The sequence below is a fragment of the Akebia trifoliata genome, chromosome 4 (assembly GCF_017979445.1).
Source record: "Akebia trifoliata isolate Shusen 1 chromosome 4, ASM1797944v1, whole genome shotgun sequence".
In the NCBI taxonomy this organism is placed as follows: Eukaryota; Viridiplantae; Streptophyta; class Magnoliopsida; order Ranunculales; family Lardizabalaceae; genus Akebia; species Akebia trifoliata.
Window position 1 is genome coordinate 20,029,953 of NC_141378.1, and position 19,284 is coordinate 20,049,236.

The following is a 19,284-nucleotide window of genomic DNA, read 5'->3' on the forward strand; positions in this document are numbered from 1 at the left end:
CTTTCCAATTTCTCACTAAAATCACAAAAATTTCATGAATAAAGACTGATCAGAAAACCTTCAATATTTTAAGATTATCAAATATGTTCCTATATAACAAAATGCAATTGGATTAAATGACAAAAACATTGTTAAAAAAGAGATAGCTTTTCCCAAGAGAACTGAAACATTTGATTCATGTAACACGACAAAGATTGTAGATTCTTTAGTTGAAAGACATGTGACAATGAAAGAGGAATTAAGTAGAACAGAATTGACCGGGTGATAGAGTCGTGGATACGCTTGTTTTTTCCATATTTTTGGATGGAATGAATGGCCTAAATAAGAATTATTCAATGGTGAGTAATTAGAGTTAATTGCTCACTATTTAAAAACATATCCATTAATGAAACAAGTAATTTCCATCAATGAAACATCTCTCTCTCTCTGTGTCTAACTTGCGATGAACAATGACAAGGATCGAGATGTTGAAATCAGGGTGCTCTAAAATAACTCATTAGAGATCATTATCGACGTCATTAAGCTTGCTAAAAATTGTCTTACGGGTTGGTAAGTAAATTGAGGGATGGTATAAATCAGTGAATTGAGTTTAATAAATTTGAAAGGTGATTTTGTTTGTTTTTGCTGTTGTTTGGGTGATTGTTTTTTCTTTATTTTTTTCTTTTCACTGTTTTGTTTTCTTTCTTTGTATTCTCTTTGCGGACTTATCATTCTTTTTTCCATAAAATTTTAGTTATGAAAAAAAAGAAATGGACTATAGTATGCATCTATATTTTATTTTACCATAATGGAGATTATGCAAGTATGAGTGGGCAGTCAAAGAAAACCCATTAGTAATGGAGATAATACAAGTAACCCACAAAGGTATTGTTGACATGAACAAAACCCTAATGAGAGCTTTAATTTGGTAGAAATAATATAAATATACTTCCAATGATCCTGAATGAGAGTATGCTCCTATCTACTGATTAAAATGTTACCATCAACAATAAAGTATTATGTTGCATGTAAATGCAAATGTGAACTCTCCCTTGGGTAGGCAAGTCATTCTGCCATCCCCAATTCTTATCAACAAGGAACATCACATGGTTGTGAACATGAACATGTCTTATCTATGGTATGACGCAAAAAAATACAAGAATTAGAAAAGGAACCTGAAGAGCAACTCCAATGCACTCTGATTCAGACTCTTTTATCATCTCTCGATTGTTATTTTACATAACCAGATCCCTTTGAAAGCACTCTCATACTCTTGGGCTGGGCTCTCTACTTTCAAATATTTTGGAGAGAGTGGAAAAGGCACAAGAAGTGAATGAGTTTCTCTCTATCCGTTGGCAGTAAAAAAATTATGGTCCTTGTGAAACATTTCACTGTAACTGAATTTGTAGTCATTTTCGCTGGTACGATTGGAGTGAAGACCCCTTGAATAGGCAAAATGACTCTCCACAATAAAATGACTACCAGATATACCTAGCAAATATGCCTATTTGCGTTGGAGTTGCTAAATGGGGCTCTATGTTGGTAGAAATAATCAAGCAGTACTTCTCACAATCCCGATCCTGTGTATAATCCAATCCACTGATTAAGGAAATTATTATCAGGGACGGAGTAATACATTGAATACAAATGTAGTGGTGAAAGTTGTCCTCTCACAGGTAACACACTCCCAATTCTTGTCAATAAGGAATTTCATGTGGCTATTAACATCAATATTACCTTATATATAGTATAATGTAAAAACCCACATAAATCAAAAAAGGGTCAGGATCAGACAATCCTTATTTGACAATTGTAGTTGACAACTATCATATTCCACATAGGTCAGAGGACATAGAATAAATCAGATTTTTTGTGAGGATGATCTCTACCTGGTATAAATCATCCTCACAAAAAATCAGCCTATTCTAAGACTTCTAACCCCATCAAAAGTGATTTACAAGTATATGGTAAAAATTAACAGTACATAATTCTTCAACTTGTAGATCACATTTGATGGGGTTAGAAGTCTTAGAATGGGCTGATTCTGTATCCTCTAACCCATGTAGAATGACGGTTGTCAACTACAATTGTCACCGGGTATACAATAATGTTTCACAAGGGTAAGCAAGCTATATAGAGTATTGAGCACCAACCGAATAAAAAGGAAACAAAGAGCTAACACAAAATTTCATTACAAAGGTCTATTTTTAATGATTGCTTCTAATCTGTGGTTTCTAGGTCAAATCGAATATGTGTGTCAGCACACATTCATATTGAGCAAAATCATCATCAATGTCATCATTCTAGCTCTAAATACTAAAACAACCTATAAAATAATTATCTTAATCAAGGCATCTTTTTTCAACATAATTTCCAAACCATGAGGAAGAACGAGAAGAGAACAGCAGCAGTACCACTATAGTCTAGTTCATGAATTACTACTCAATTATCGACAAACAAATTACAGTTCAAGAAATTAATCTTAGTCAGCTTGCATTGAGTTGAACTCCACAGATACTCCTCATTATACAATTGAAACAAAAAAGACTTCGGATTCATTTCGACTAGGTACCAAAGTTCATCTCTCTTGCACAAGCCAAAGACGGCCACAGGGGGAGCATTGCCAGCCATGGTTTTTAAACTCATCCGAGAACGAGACGTATCACCCGAGTTAACTCGGTATCAGCTAAACGAGGTCATTTTTTGACCGAGATTTACGAGTCACGTTCAATTTTTTAATTTGACTCACGAGACATCTCAAACGTATTGGAAAATTTGTCCGAGACAACTCGGTATCGGAGCTAAACGAGACAAGACGAGATATCAAGTTTAAAAACCATGTTGCCAGCACTTACCATGGCAAGAACTATAAGTCAAGACACTGACATCTATATTTGATTGGAGCCAGTCCACCACTTGTTGCTTCTCTCTCAATTTGATGATGCCAAATCAGAAACTTTTTTTCTCAAAAGTGAACAAGTACTTAAGTTACACCACAAACAATTTCACTTTTTTCCTTCTTCACTCAAAACGAATCCAAGCTACTTGAATATACAATAAAATCTACCTATCAAAGACTATTACATGATGAATGTATAAAGAGGAAAAACCCATAAATTTACAATTGCTAGAATCATAATGCAGTCATCAAAGTATGTCTCTCCTTTTATTTCTGCTGAATTTGGAGATTTCAATAGAGGACAATGATATCATACTTAGAAAAATGATCTCCATGCGAAACATTTATCATGAATTTCAATTCTCCGTGACATCAACTTGCTTTATGAGAATAAATTCAATGATTTAAGCTAACACAACCAACCTTAGTAATGCCCAGAACATGCAAACATAAAGCAAAGCACAAAGCAACAATAACAACAGATTTTGCACTAATATACCTCATGATTTCTAGACCCCTATCAACAACCTTCTCATGAACAACATTGAGACTTCTCCTTGAGCCGTCCTGCAGTTTCCACAACAAGAAATCCAAGAAAGATCTAACTGTTTCAAAAGTTACTCTTCCAGTCACATCCAGAACAAGCTTCCGATTACTTGGAACAGCCAACGTGGACGACACCTTACCAACCCATCCACTGTCCTTAGTCCCATTGAGTGAGTTTATCACTTTGAATTCTTCCTTACTCCAACGTTCACTTTGTTCAACACCAGGAGAAGATGAAGTTGCACTCAAGTTCGAATTCGAACTTGTCATTACTTGGTGAGATGTTTTGACTAGGGTTTCCATGGCACCATTACAGACAGAAACCAAGATGTCTCTCACTTTCATCTCGTGCTTTGGGTTTGTCAACCCAGAGAAGATCTCATCGTAAGTGTTGACATCCATCGTTCTTTCAAGATAAACCGCGACAGCTGTACTCACGAACAACTTGATACAATCAGCTATGAGTTCTTTGCACTGATTACTGCAAACTAAATTTACCCATTTTGGAACCACCGATGAAGAATCCAATTCAAGACAAGAGACGCTCTTTAGTCCATCCGACTGCAAACCTCCGGACGATTGCCTAGCTGAGTAGAAACCCATGACCAAGTTCCTTGCAAAGCTACCAACAACAACAGATGCAAAACCAGTCCCAGCTGTAGAGCAAATCTTGTCCATAATCCGATCGACAAAATTAGAACTTGTTTGCGATATCTCATCATTCTTTGCCTCTGATCGATACCCTCGCAAAATTCCCGCAGATAGGGCTTGTGTTACCCCAATTAGCGAATCCGAGAATTCTTCTGACCTAGCAATTTTGGAAATTTGAATCAAACTTGTGGGAATTTGGTCTGAATCAGACTGGAGAAACTCCTTAAGGTCCTTCGAAACGACCCCAATTGTCTCGGCCGAATCAGAAATTACTTCGGAGATTGAAATTAGGGTCCCTAAGAGCTTCAACAATCTTCTCCTTTTCTTTACTACCGAAGGCAAGTTATAAACCTTGTAAACGCCATAACTGGTGAAACCTAACGTTGCTAAGAGCAAAAGCCATTTCTTCCTTCTTCGGGAGAAATCTAAGCCCTTTTGCACCAGTTGTAGATCCATAGATCTGGAAAACGAAACCCTAGGGTTCAATTTATTTAGAAGGTTTTAGTGATTTGATCGATTGGTTAACAGATGAGGGGTTTTCGATGTTTGAAACCTGCCTAGGGTTTTGCTTCTTCGAGATAACAGAGAGATTACAAACCTGCCTAATAGCGAACAAGAAAACAAAGATGAGAAGAACACGAAACTCTGAAGAAGGTGAGGCGAGACGCGAGAGAGAGAGAGAGCGTTTTGCAGGTCTCGTATTGTCTTCGTCAACAAAAAATTAAAATGTTTAAATAAAACTGACCACATTAAATGGGAGTAGGAGAGGCAGAGAGGCCTCGTCATTGGAGGTTAATTTTTTTGGAATTCTCCAACTTCGTTGGATGATTTTATGTCCATGAGCGGTTGAAATAGGCGAGATAAAGCAGTTTAAATTAAAGAGCTGTTATTGGCACCCCAACTTTTAATTATTACATTTCAATTTCTTAAATTATTCATTATATCTTAATTAAAGATTAAAACACACCCTTCTACTTGGTAACATTAGGTTGGATCCTCTAAACCTCCCTACTAATCTCAAGACCATCATATATAAGGATGGTTGTGGGCACGTCTATAAAAGAATGTAAGGGCCTTTTGTTTTCTTATTAGGAGTCTACCTAACCCCCCTTAATTTTCAAAAAAAAAAAAAAAAAAAATACACCCTTCAAACGTTACAAAAGTTGAGTTCAAGCTATTATTATTTCAACATTACAAAGCGTGGTAATCCATTTAAACAATTTCAACAGATGTTTACAATTAGCATTAGGCTCATAAAATCCTTAATCTAAAGAAAGAAAGAGAGAGAGAGGTTTTTGGCCTTCTTTTATTCTTGGTTTCAATCTGACGTGTGTTACATCATATCCAATCCTAACTTAGATCCTTACTCAGATCCTTATTCAAATTTGAGTAAAAATATAGTAAAATGGAACTCCATGTCTTTACTCAAATTGATACCAAACCAATGAAGATTCAAATCTATACCTTCCCAAATTCTCCACGTGAGTAAAAATTTGAAAGAAATAGATTTTTGGGAGATATATAGTCTTCATCAAAAAAAAATTTCAATTTCAATTAAAAGAGAGAGGCCTCTTCGTTGGAAGGTTTTTTTTGAGGCTCCAACTTTGTTAGGTGATTTTATATCCATTTAGCGGTTGAATGAGGCAAGATAAAGCAGTTTAAATTAGAAAGCTACTATTAGCACCCAACTTTTACTTATTACACTCCAATTTCATAAATTATTTATCACTCCCTAATTAAATATTAAAACACACCATTCAAATATTATAAAAGTTTGGTTCAAGTTATTATTTCAACATATTACTAAGCGTTATAACACATTTAAACAATTTCAACAATTGTTTACCGTTAGGATTAGGCTCATATATATGGGAAATGTTCAACAACAAACATTTTGACAAACATTTTGGCAAAACATTTTTCAAAACATGGGTTAGAGGTTTTGGAATGGGCTGATTTTTGGTGAGGATGATCTATACGGTGAGGAGATCACCATCACCAAAAATCAGCCCATTCCAAAACTTCTAACCCCATCAAAAATGATTTACAAAAAATGGACGGTCCACGATTTTTCAACTTGTAAACTGGGGCTACAAGGTTTTGAATGGGCTGATTTTTGGTGAGGATGATCTCTACACCGTAGAGATCATCCTCACCAAAAATCAGCCCATTCCAAGACCTCTAACCCATGTTTTGAAAAATATTTTGCCAAAATGTTTGTTACTGAACGGGACCTTATATATATATATACACGGTGGTGTTCGGCAACCAACGTTTGGGAGCCAACTTTGTCCTATATGGATTAAAAGTTTCAAATTGAGATGACTTTTTTCTTTTTCTTTTTTTTTTTTTTTTTTGAGGATGATCACTATGGTGAAAAGATCATCCTCACAAAAAAATCAGCCCAAACTGAAATTTTTAAGTCCATCAAAAGTAGTTTACAAATTTTCGATAAAAAATATGTACTGCATAATTTCTAAATCATTTTTTATGGGGTTAGAAGTTTCAGATTGAGCTTATTTTTTGTAAGAGCGATCTTCTAATCATAGAAATCGTCCTCACAAAAAAATCAGCCAAATGTAAAACTTTTAAGTCATATAGGACAAATGTTAGGGAGCAAATATGGAGCCAACGTGTTTGTCCTATATGACTTAAAAGTTTTGTATTGAGCTGATTTTTTATAAAGATGATCTCTATGGGTAAAAGATCATCTTCACAAAAAATCAGCCCAACCTGAAACTTCTAACTCTATCAAAACTGATTTAGAAATTGTGGACAGTTAATTTTTTATCAAAAAGTTGTAAACCACTTTTGATGGACTTAAGAAGTTTTAGATAGGGCTGATTTTTGTGGGGGGTGGTCTCCTCATCATCTCAATCCAAAACTTTTAATCCATATAGGACAATGTTGGCACCCTAACATTGGCTATCAAACACCACCATCTATCATATATACGAGAGAGAGATTTTATTGGCACCACAACTTTTACTTATTCTCAATCATTGAATTTTTCTTTTATATTAATTGGAGTGTAAAAAGTTAAAGTTGGAATGCCAATAGTAGCTCTCTTAAATTATAGGTTGACAATAGCAATCCTTTCAATTTAGAATTAAAGAAATATGTTATCTAAATCATTAATTTTTCCTTTTTTAAACTTAACATCCAACCTCCACATTAAAGATGAGATGAAGGTTGGTGGCACGTACAAAGAAAATTATTACACCCACCATTAACTCATATTATGTGACTTCATTCATTAAATTCCACTCAAAATTGGTATTTGGCCCTCTTTAATTCTTGGTTTCAGTCTTATCTGGTTACATCATCTCCATTATTTCTTGAATAGTCAAACTTATAGACTTCTTGACTTAAACACTAATGATATTATTGAATCTGTAGATGTAAATTTTTTTTAAGAATTTGAACAAGTCAAGTCCTCATGAACTTACTTCTGAAAATTCTATTCCTAATCAAATTCCTTGATCTGTTCAAGACAACACCAGTGGTAACCTAGGTTTTGATCATGAATAAGATCTTGAACCTGGGAAGAGTAAGAAACCTAGAGTTGAACCAACATTTAGACCTAACTTTCTAGTATATCTTACTGAAAGAGATAAAAATAAAGTTAAGAATGTTACTAGGTTCATATTAAATATAGAGAAAGATGAACAGTACATTTTTTAAGACTATGAACTTTAGAGATTCATCACTTTAGAAAGAATCTATTAATGATAACATAAATTTAATTATCTCAAATCAGACTTCAGTTCTCTTAGATTTAACCCCAGGTGTAAAACCTATAAGGTGTAAGTGAATTTTTAAGAAGAAATTGAACAATTCATCACTTTAGAAAGAATCTATTAATGATAACATAAATTTAATTATCTCAAATCAGACTTCAGTTCTCTTAGATTTAACCCCAGGTGTAAAACCTATAAGGTGTAAGTGAATTTTTAAGAAGAAATTGAACACATATGGATTAATAAATAAATTTAAAGCTAGAGTAGTTGCTAAGGGTTTTAAATAGAAACACCGAATAAATTATTTTGACAAATGCATTTATTACAAATTTGAAAATAATGTTGGCATTATTATATATCTTTACATCGATAACATGTTAATCTCTGGAACTAATACTGCTTGTGTAGAAAAAAAATAAAAATATTTATGTCATCTAACTTTGATATGAAGGATTTAGGGGAAGCTGACGTGATGCTAGGAATCAAAATCCTAAGGATGGATAATATTTTGGTTTTGTCCCAGTCTAATTACATTAAGACAATTTTTAAAAAATATGGTCATTTTGATTATAAACCATCCCCTACCCCTATGAATTCTAGTATCAAGTTAATGAAAAATATTAGTTGTATTAAAGCTCAACTAGAATACGCCAGTATTATTAAGAGTCTTATGTATGATATGCATTACACAAGACCTAATATAGCACACATGCAGGTGTATTGTGTTGTTTTACTAGTAATATGAGTATCGAACATTGGAATATTGTATCTAAAGTCTTACAGTACTTGAAAGGGACTTTAAACTATGAACTATATTATCAAGTACATTCAAATGTATTCAAAGGGTGCAGTAATGTAAGTTTGAATAATGTAGTGTGTTTGGTAACACTTCTGAAGTTTAAATGGAGGTGGTCCACCTTTAAAATTCAGACTTTAGAAGCTTTATTTCCATTTGTTTTGATTTAGACTTCAAACTTTAGAACCAAACTTCAAAAGTTTTGAACCAGCGATGGAGAGATGTTGGATGAAATTTTTGAAATCTAATTTTTTTATTCCTAAAATACCCTCCTCTAAACCTTGATTTCTATCACTTATCCTTTCTTTATACGAACCTTAAAACCCTTATTTTTAACTTTTCTATCTCTCATTTCTTTTCTACCTCTCCTTGTTTCATAACTATGTTATCAAAGTTTCTCCCCTTTCTCTCGTTTCGTGTTTGAAAACCTTATATTTTATACGAACCCTAAAACCCTATATTTTTCAACTAAAAAATGAATGATTATTTATTGTTTGAGTATTACCTTGTTGAAATATAATTTCTTAAGTATGAATTCAAATTGAAAATAATACTTTTAGGGTGTTTGATGTGTTAGAAATCGAAATTAAATGTGTGGATGATTTTAGCATGCATAACATGTTATGTTTTTCGGTTGACAATTTATTACAAAAGGGTATTATTGTCAAAATGGCCACTATGTTTTAAAATTCTATTTGTAACCAGAAGTTTTTAAAAATGATAAATAAACAATTTTTTCAAAATAAGATTTCAGATTTCAAATTTTAGAAAACAGACTTTAGACTTTAAACTCCAGACTTCAGAAGTGTTACCAAACATACCCGTAAAGTCTAATTCAAAGGCTACAATTAGTTGAATCTTTATATTAGGTGAAGCTCCTATTAATGGATATACCATTATGAAAAAAGTCAATTCTTATTATAACGATCAAATGTGATAGTCAGGCAACATTGTATAAAGTCAAAAACAAAACATACAATGGGAAATCAAGACACATAAGTCTTGGGAACAATTTAATAGAGTAATTACAGACAATTATGTAGAATCTAATCGAAATTTAGCAGATCCTTTAATAAAAAGACTTCTAATATATATGATATCTAAAACTTCAAAAGAAATGGGGTTAAAATATGTAATATAAATCAATCACCTTTGATGGGAACCTAACATTTGTCTTGAAAAAGATAGGCAATGTTCAATGGGTACAAACAAATCAAATGAATGATTTAACAAGACATTAGAACTAATTTTACCCAAATTCCAATATCTAGTGTTGGTTTCTACAAGATAAATGATATATGCAAATCCTTAATAAGGTTTAAAAGCTCAAGTAGTTATTCAAAGAATTATTCCAAATGAACTTACCTATATGAGTGAGGAAATCAAGTCGTTTCCTTTGAAAATTAGATCGTTTCTAAAAATTCTCATGAAAACAGGATATTACACATGACCATTAATTTGCAAAGCAGATAAAACACTTAACATCATAGAGAAAAGAATGTGTGAAGAATCTGGCTCATCTCTAAGAGTCTTTGGTTCAAAACAAATTTACCACAACACCTTGACAAGGCTCTGATTATTTACATAAAGTGAATGTTCAAAACCAAAAGATACCTCTCATCTATATACTAGTCTCTATAATGATGTCAATTTTTGTAATTCAATATAATTATTTAATCATTCTTTAGTTGAACCTATTTGGGCACATTGGCACTTATGTGGTGCAGCTGTTTCAATAATATATATTTATTTTTTTCAAATATTATTTATATTTTGAAACAATGGAGTGTGTTGGAATTTTTCAAAATAAATATGAAAGATTTTGTGATTTTTTTTCATAAGTTAAAAATTTAAGATTGTTGTATACAAGATTTAGTCTCACATTTCTCATAAGGGAGAATGTGGGATACCTAATAAGAAGAAGCAAACAAAGCTAGTTATCTTTGTGTCATACCTTTAGAACTTTGATCGGATGCTTCAAGATGGTGTAAATCATCACCTACGAACTTGCATTGTGTGAAAGGACGATTGGGTGTTTAGGGCGCATTAGATGTTTTGTGGCGCACTTTGAACGTTCGCATCATTATAGATTGACTGCGATATGCATCGCATGATCACATACACTAGTATTCGATCAGATACGATGAACCAAGTTAGTACCTAATTGAAAATGATTGGGTACGTTGGATCAAATCAATACCAATAAAAAATGATTAGGTGTGTTGGTTCGTGATTAGTATCCGATTATGGACGATCGGGTTCGTTAGATCAAGTAGTGATCGATCAGACGCAATCATAATTGTTAGTCACACAAATTCAAATATAAATGTTAATTATAAGGCACGAGACACATATTTTCGAAAGGGTGTGATCTGGATCATTAAATTTAAGATAAGATATAATCTAACGACTCCTGTGCCAAGAGATATTGAGTCATGACTATTTGTCTATAAACACAGAATGACTATAAATAGTCAACTAAAAATCAAATTTCAACACTGAAAAATTTCGTGCTCTCCAATATCCAAGCTTAAGAACTTAGTATCTTCTGTTCTCAATTATTAATAAGCGTTCTAGGCTAAATCAAATCGTATATAATTCAATTTAATAACTTGAGTATAGACTTCTCTATATCCACATGAGTAAAAATTTGAAAGAGAAATTTTTGGGAGATATAGTATTCATTAACAAAAGTTTCGGATTTGGCTGATTTTTTGTGAGGATGATTTCTATGGTGAGAAGATCATCCTAAAAAAAATCAGGTCAATCTAATACTTTTAACCCAATAAAAAATGATATAAAAATGGTGGATTGTCGATTTTTTATTAAAAATTTGTAAACCACTTTTGATGGACTTAGAAGCTTTAGACTGAGCTGATTTTTTGTGAGGATGATCTTCTTACTTACACACACATATGTGTGTGTGTGTGTGTGTGTGTGTGTGTAAAAGTGAGATTTTATTGGCACCACAACTTTTACTTATTCTTAATCATTGAAATTTTCTTTTATTTTAATTGGGGTGTATAAGTTAAAGTTGGAGTACTAATAGAAGCTCTCTTGAATTATAGGTTGACAATAGCTATCCTTTCAATTTAGAATAAAAGAATGATGATATCTAAATCATTAATTTTTTTCCTTCTTTGAACTCAACATCCAACCTCCACATTAAAGATGAGATGAAGGTTGGTGGCACATACAAAGAAAATTATTACACCCACAATTAACTCATATTATATGACTTCATTCATTGAATTCTATTCAAATTAAATTGGTATTTGGCCCTCTTTAATTCTTGGTTTCAGTCTTATCTGGTTACATCATCTCAAGTCCTAATTGAGATCTATATTAAAATTTGAGTGAAAAATGGTAAAAAGGAGATCCACTTCTTTATTCAAACTAATACTAAATCAAAGGAGATTCAAATCTTTATCCAAATCAATGGAAACTCAAATCTTCACCCAAATTCTTAATATGAGTAAAAATTTGACAGAAAGTAATATATTTTTGGAAGATGGTGGAGATGTTTAGAAAAAAAATGAATAGAAATTTGAGTTTACAATTAGAAGTTTTTAATTGTTCACTGAAGTGCTCCATTTCTATTAAAGTTTTTTATTTAAATTTTTACTCAAATCTCAATTAAAATTCGAGTCATGGCAGAGATGGCCTTACATATGTTCTTTTTGATGGATGTTTCGAGTAGTGACATTTCTTTCTTTTTCTTCTTTTGCAATTGTTGGAATTTTCTAAAATATAAAATAACAGATTTTGTGGTTTTATTTTAATTTTTCTTAAGGTGGAATTTTTTGGAATTTTGTATATAAGATTTAGTCCCACATTACTCACAACTAAGAATGTGGGATACCTATTAATAAAGAGCAAACAAAGTTAGTTATCTTCATACTTTTAGAACTTTGATATGGTACTTCGAGGTGGTGTAAAACACCACCCACGCACGCTTGTCGTGCAAAATGACGATTTGACGTTTAAGGTAATTTGTGATGCACTTTGCATGTACGCATGTACGCTTGTCGATCAACAATTGTTGTTGATCTGTCACGTCTAATGGATCGAGTGCGATCTGCACCGTACAATCACACACTATTATTCGATTGGACATGATGATCAAGTTAGTACCCAATCAGAAATGATCAGGTGCATTGGATTAAATTAGTACCCAACCAAAAATGATATGGTGTGTTGGTTCGTGATTGATATCCAATCACAGATTATTAGATCCAATCACAGATTATTAGATCCGTTAGATCAAGTGGTGATCTTTTGAACGCGATCGAAATTGTTAGATCACACAAATTCAAAAATAGGTATTGATTATTAGGCACGGGACACATACCTTCGATAGGATGCAATCTGGATTGTCAGATCTAAGATCAGACATAATCTAACAACTAATATATCAAGAGACCTTGAGTCATGACTCTTGGTTTATCGACACAGAAATAACTATAAATAGTCAACTAAAAATCAGATTTTAACTTCAAAAATTTCTATGTTCTCCAATTTCCAAGCTTAAGCACTTAGCATCTTCAGTTATCAATTATTTATGAGTATTCTAGGTTAAACTGGATCGTACATAATTCGATTTATCAACTTGAGTGTGGACCAGCATTACCCAATTCATTATATAAGTGTTGAACTGTGAACCTATTCATGGTATGGTTCGTTGCGGGTTCGTGAAATGTAGCGAACCTTGCGGACTTGATTGTATTTCATTTTTTTAATCTTCCTCTACAAGTTTATAATATTTGACATATCACCCTAGCATTTTAAATTGAACATGCCCCTTTGACCTTGGTCCTTATTAATAGAATACTGAAAAATAATCAAATACCTCACTTTTAAATAAAAGAAACTTGATTCTACCTAAAATCTGTCATTTTCAATCTCTTTTTTACGTCAACTTAAATTCCATCATCTCTATCTACCCCTACGACTTGGATTCATTATCGAGTGACGAACCACTAACCCGAATTCGAACTAAGCGAATCCATGAATTAGGTAACATAGGTGTAGACTTCTCTATATCCCGAAGGAAATTTTTCTTAGACCCTTTGTGTCCTATTGTTCTAACCATAACGAAGAAAATTTTCTAAAGAGATTGAATCTTGATTCAAGCCTTGAAGTCTTAAAATTTCCTTCATCGAACTTTTCATTTTTGTATACATTTTCCAACAACAACTTCTATTGAGGTGTTATGAAAGAATTTTGGTGTGAAAATGTCAATTCTCATTTTAAATGGCATGTTTTAACATTTAGTTAAGGTGCGATAAATAATTTCACTAATTGGGATGTCAAAAGTAAATGTTGGGGTACTAATAAAAGTTCTCTATATAAATCATAGTTTTAAAAATTGTTGAGTCGACTCAAAACTTGAGTGAGTCAACTCGACAATTAGAGTTTGGGATGACTCTGCCACAAAACTTGTTGGAAACAACTCGCCAAGTCAAATTGGAAACTCGATTTTTATCCCAAAAATCATTGATTTTTCTCACAATAATTATATCACCTTGGAGGTCTTTAACTAAGTCAACTTCGTCTTCAAGCCCTCAAAGAAAATCCTTAATTTTTTTTCCAAAAACTTATTATCTTTGTGGATATATGGGTTTTTAACTAGCATAATCCCATGCCCCTTAAAATTGAAAATCTCCAATATTTATTATTTCTGTGAGTGCATTTTCCGAGTTTTCGTTGTTACCTCGTGAAATGCATCACAAATTATAACATTAGATACAAGAATGATCATGAAAGAAAAAGAATAAGAGACAATATTTTGTTGACGAGGTTCCCCACAAATGTTGGGTATGTCCCTAGGCTCATTGAGCCATTTCACTATGAAAATTCTATGAAGAGAATATTAGATTTCCCTTGGTCTTGTTACATTTCCCCATTTATTTTGATGGAAGAGATCTATTTATAAATTCACAACATGGTATCTTAATATCTTCCAAAGCCTTTTGGAATTTGTGACACTCATTTGGAATTTGTGACAACAATCTATTAAATTCTCTAGAGATTGTTATAATTCTCTAAAGAATATATCTTGGATGTTTATTGGTGAGCTTCACTTTGATGTTGAGCGAGTAGTTGCGTGAGATGATGCTAGCATGAATCTCAAGGTGTCACTGGACTGTGGATAATGTATCCAAGTTTGTGGCATCCATAATTTCCTCCTCACGATAGCTTGGATTGATATATTGTGATCTGAGGTGCGAGAGTTATAGATTGCCCCATGTGATTGAGCTTGCACCATCTCCTTGTTGATGGCACTAGGTAATGTATGTCGTTGCATTGATTTTTTAAGCATGTTTGTGATCGATAATCTCAATTGATTTAGAATGCCAAAATGTAGAAGTTATTTATGTGTGCCGTCGAGGCATATTGATTCCTAGGAATTTTTTTTCTTGGAAGTTTGAAGAAGGTGGAAGAAGCTTGTAGAGGGGTCTTGAGGTACCCCTATTGTTTGTGTACGTGTTGAGTGACCCCAAAGTGGCGAGGATGGTTTGGAAATGGAAATTGTGTGAAATGGTTGATTGATATTGTGTTTTTACGTTGGCAGTTTCAAGTGGTGGATATGAAAATTGTGTTTTAGGCGTGGCCCATGAATGGAAATTATGACTGTCTAGGGTTTCATCACATGTACTTGTGCGGTAATTTCTATTTTTAAAGGTTTTTGAAAAATATAAAATTGTATTTCAATTAGTTAGATATGTGAACCACTAAAGGACTGGAGAATGCTTGTAAGGGCAACTTCCCATTGTGTTTACGGATACGATCGGTTACTTGAGATAACAGAAGGGGTATCTAATCTCTTTGGAGAATAGTATCACTTCGAGTGTCCATGAGATTCATGTTCCCTTTTATGGTTGCCTGAAATCGCACGAAGCATGTAGAGATTGACAAATATTTCATAAAAGAGAAGATTGATAGTGGAATTGTTTGCATATCTTTTGTTCTAACTACTCAACAAATAGTTGATATTTTCACCAAAGGATTTTTCAGACTTAGGTGCTGTTTGTTAAACTGAAAAAAATAAGTGTTGAATAGCATTAAGCGCTGAAACTTATAAGCGCTAAATTTAAGTGCTGAAAAAGTTGTTTGTTTAAATGCTGAATCATGTTTGTTACACATTGCTGAAACTGATAAATTGTCTTTGTTACCCTTACAATCATATTATACATTGTTTACATGTTTCAAATGCTTATTTATTATCAAACACAATAAAATATATTATTTCTTATAAAATTAAAATACAATTTATTTTTAAATAATAAATAATACTCAAATAATATTCAATTTATAAATAATAATTTCTATTTATAAAAACCCACAAATTTCAAATTAAAAATAATAATGTCATACAAGCCACCAAAATTTGAAATCAACTTTAAAAGAACTTAATTTTGGATGAATAATTTTCGATAGAAATGAAGGATGTGTAATTATTAAAGCACCCTATGAATTAATAAGGACAACCCACATTATAGCCATTTTTTGTTTTGTTTTATATGGGTTAAAATTTTTGGAATGAGCAAATTTTTAGTGAGGATGGTTTATATGGTCTAAAGATCATCCTCACCAAAAATCAGTTTATTTTGAAACTTCTAACTCGTTAAAAATAGTTTTTTTTTTTAAAGGGACAATTTACGGTTCTTGAATTTGTTTTGATAGGGTTAGAAGTTTCAAAATGTGCTGATTTTTTGTGAAGATGATCTCCTCATTGTAGAGATCATCCTCACCAAAAATCAACTCATTCCAAAAATTTTAACCCATATAAAACAAAATAATTTAGTTATGGTGTGGGTTTATTAATTTGTGAGGTGTTTATATACTTACCATGGGATATAAGAGGTAATATCCTTTTAAGAATAAGGGCATACTTGTCCATGTTCAAAAAAACAAAAGGCATACTTGTCCGTGTTGAAAAAAACGAAGTGCTTACCGCTTCAGCACTTTTTTTCAGCATCAAAATAATGCTGAATTTTTTTCAATTATTTTCAGCAATAAGCACGAGTAAACAAACGCGCTATTTTGACAAAAGTGCTGAATTTAATTTTTTTCAGCAATAAGCACTGAAATATAGCGCAAACAAACACCACCTTAGTTTTGAGCTTTTTGTAAGCAAGTTGGGCATGATAGATATCTACTTTCCAACTTGTTGGGGGGGGGGGGGGCAAATTTTTAGGGAATAAATTAGGAAAATAAAATTTAAAATTACTATTTTTGCAAATAAAATTTAAAATTACTATTTCAGATTTTAGTAATTTCTGTTTTCTAGCCTAGAGATTTGTTAATTTGGTTTGATTTGTTTTGTTGTTTTTGTGGCCTTCCTGATTTAATAGCCTTCCTCTACTATTTATCTTATAATCGTTTCTCTTGAAATTCAGTATATATATATATATATATATATATGTGTGTGTGGGAATGTTCAGCAACAAACATTTTGACAAACATTTTTCAAAATATGGGTTAGAGGTTTTGGAATGGGTTGATTTTTTGTGAGGATGATCTCTACGGTGAGGAGATCATCATCACCAAAAATCAGCCCATTCCAAAACTTATAACCCATCAAAAATGGTTTACAAAAAATGGACGGTCCACAATTTTTCAACTTGTAAATATGGGCTAGAAGTTTTGGAATGGGTTGATTTTTGGTGAGGATGATCTCCTCACCGTAGAAATCATCCTCACCAAAAATCAGCCCATTCCAAAACCTCTAACCCATGTTTTAAAAAATGTTTGTTGCCGAAAGGGACATATATATACCAAAAAATGGAAATTAGGAACGGTTTGTAACCGTTCTTAAGACTATCTGAAACGGTTGAAAGATCGTCTCTTATCGAGGTGTCATTAGTGAATTTAAACGATTGGAAGTCGTCTACATCTTAGGATTTGGAACTGTTAAAAACCGTTCCAAATCTGCATTTACATGCACACAAAAAAGATATTAGACATCGATTTAAAATTCGATGTCTATAAGATTGATGTACTAAGTCTGGGACTTTAGACATCGGTTACAAAATGATATCTAAAGTTGTCAAAAATCGATATCTAAACTTACATTTTTTTTTCTACACACCTATTTTTCGTGGTCAAAATAGACCCAAATAGAGAACATCGAGAGTCTCTATCACATTAATTTATACACAAAAGGAGTTATAATGAGTCATAATTTACAAATCCAAAATTAAAAATACCCTATTCCTGTAGTAACCGATATACCTATTTTGGGTTGTAGACGACATACTCGTTGTATTCTAGAGGATTGTCATTGTGCCCCGAGGAGACCAAAGGGCCACACGGCACTAGAATGCCATCCTTCTAGATGAAGTTAAAAGTCAACGAGATCACTCAATTGAACAAAAAGGGCACTGAGTTCAATTGGATCCAATTATAGATACCTTGGTACCAACGGAATTGGCGACTCCTCTCAGAAACTTGAGGTGGGCACCATCCAGCTGGCGAGTACGTTCCCCAGCCCAAATCATGTAAGCAGAGCAATCATAGTGAAATCTCGAAGTAGAATCCTCCCTAGTAAGGGACTGCTCATAAGGCAATAACAATCACTCATGGGAGATCTAGAACTCGGTTGTGGTCATGATTGGGTGGTCGACAGTGAGTCCGGCCACAGACATAAAACCTAAGGCCTCATCAACCTGGTGAGCAAGTTCCCGGAAACTATTAAAGGTCGACACAATAACAAACAACATTGACACCAATAATGGTTCCAAACTCTCAACCCAGCAGCACATGTTTTCAAAATCCACCAAGAGTTTTGAAAGAGAAAACTTTTTTTTTTTTTTGGGACTGACCATCCATTATTCTCACATATGAGGTTAAAAAAATATAAAAAACAAAACCATATGAGAATGACTAAAGTAATGCGACCTTTCTGGCTGAAATCATTATCTTTCTCTTTATTTTTATGAGAAAATTTCAAAAAGAGTCACCAAATCAAAACTATTTTTTTTTTTTTTTAATTTTTTGAACTCCATCCATGATTCTCACATATGCAATAAAAACTCAAAAACAATACAATTGGGGAGAGTAAAATAAATATACTTGTCTCCTTGTTTGCTGTGCTCTGTTTCTTCCTAAAACAGAGATGTAAAGGATTTTGTTTGATTCGAACACTTTTATCTTTTCGAATCTTTATTTGATATGGATATTAACATATCGAATTTGATAATATCCATTCTGAGATAACATATATATATAATATTGAAAGTGCATAAACAGAGTACTGAGGTAGCTCATGTAGCTTGCAAACTTTCCTAGTTAAAAACCCTTTCACCAGAAATGGACTTCAGGAATTGCAACTCCTTGATACCTTTGCCCATAAGATAAGTCTAGTTCACTTTGAATGGTAGACATTTCCAGTCCAGGTTACTTGACCTGCATGGCTACAATCAGACTAATAGGTAATTTTTTTGCTTAGATCTCCTTGGTTGTAGTCGTTTTGACTGAAAACGTAGATTTAGATTGTGAATGGCAGAATAGTGTACATGTTGCTGACTCCAATATTGGTGATAATGCATCAATGAATGTCAGCATAGATCGGGCCTTACTTATCAGACACCAAGAAATTAAACTGATTAAGGACCTTAGGCTTAAAGGGGAGTGTTCCCTTAAGTCTATACTAAAAGCTAGCATTTGTG

General features: G+C 33.0%; 1 protein-coding gene across 1 annotated transcript; it reads right to left on the reverse strand.

Moving 5' to 3' along the window:
• Positions 1-3,118: 3,118 nt before the first annotated feature.
• Positions 3,119-4,871, reverse strand: LOC147404380 (protein PHLOEM PROTEIN 2-LIKE A10-like). Its single transcript, XM_086440313.1, has one exon. It carries the CDS (start codon positions 4,529-4,531, stop codon positions 3,275-3,277), a length of 1,257 nt encoding a protein of 418 aa, XP_086296439.1. The 5' UTR covers positions 4,532-4,871; the 3' UTR covers positions 3,119-3,274.
• Positions 4,872-19,284: the final 14,413 nt, after the last annotated feature.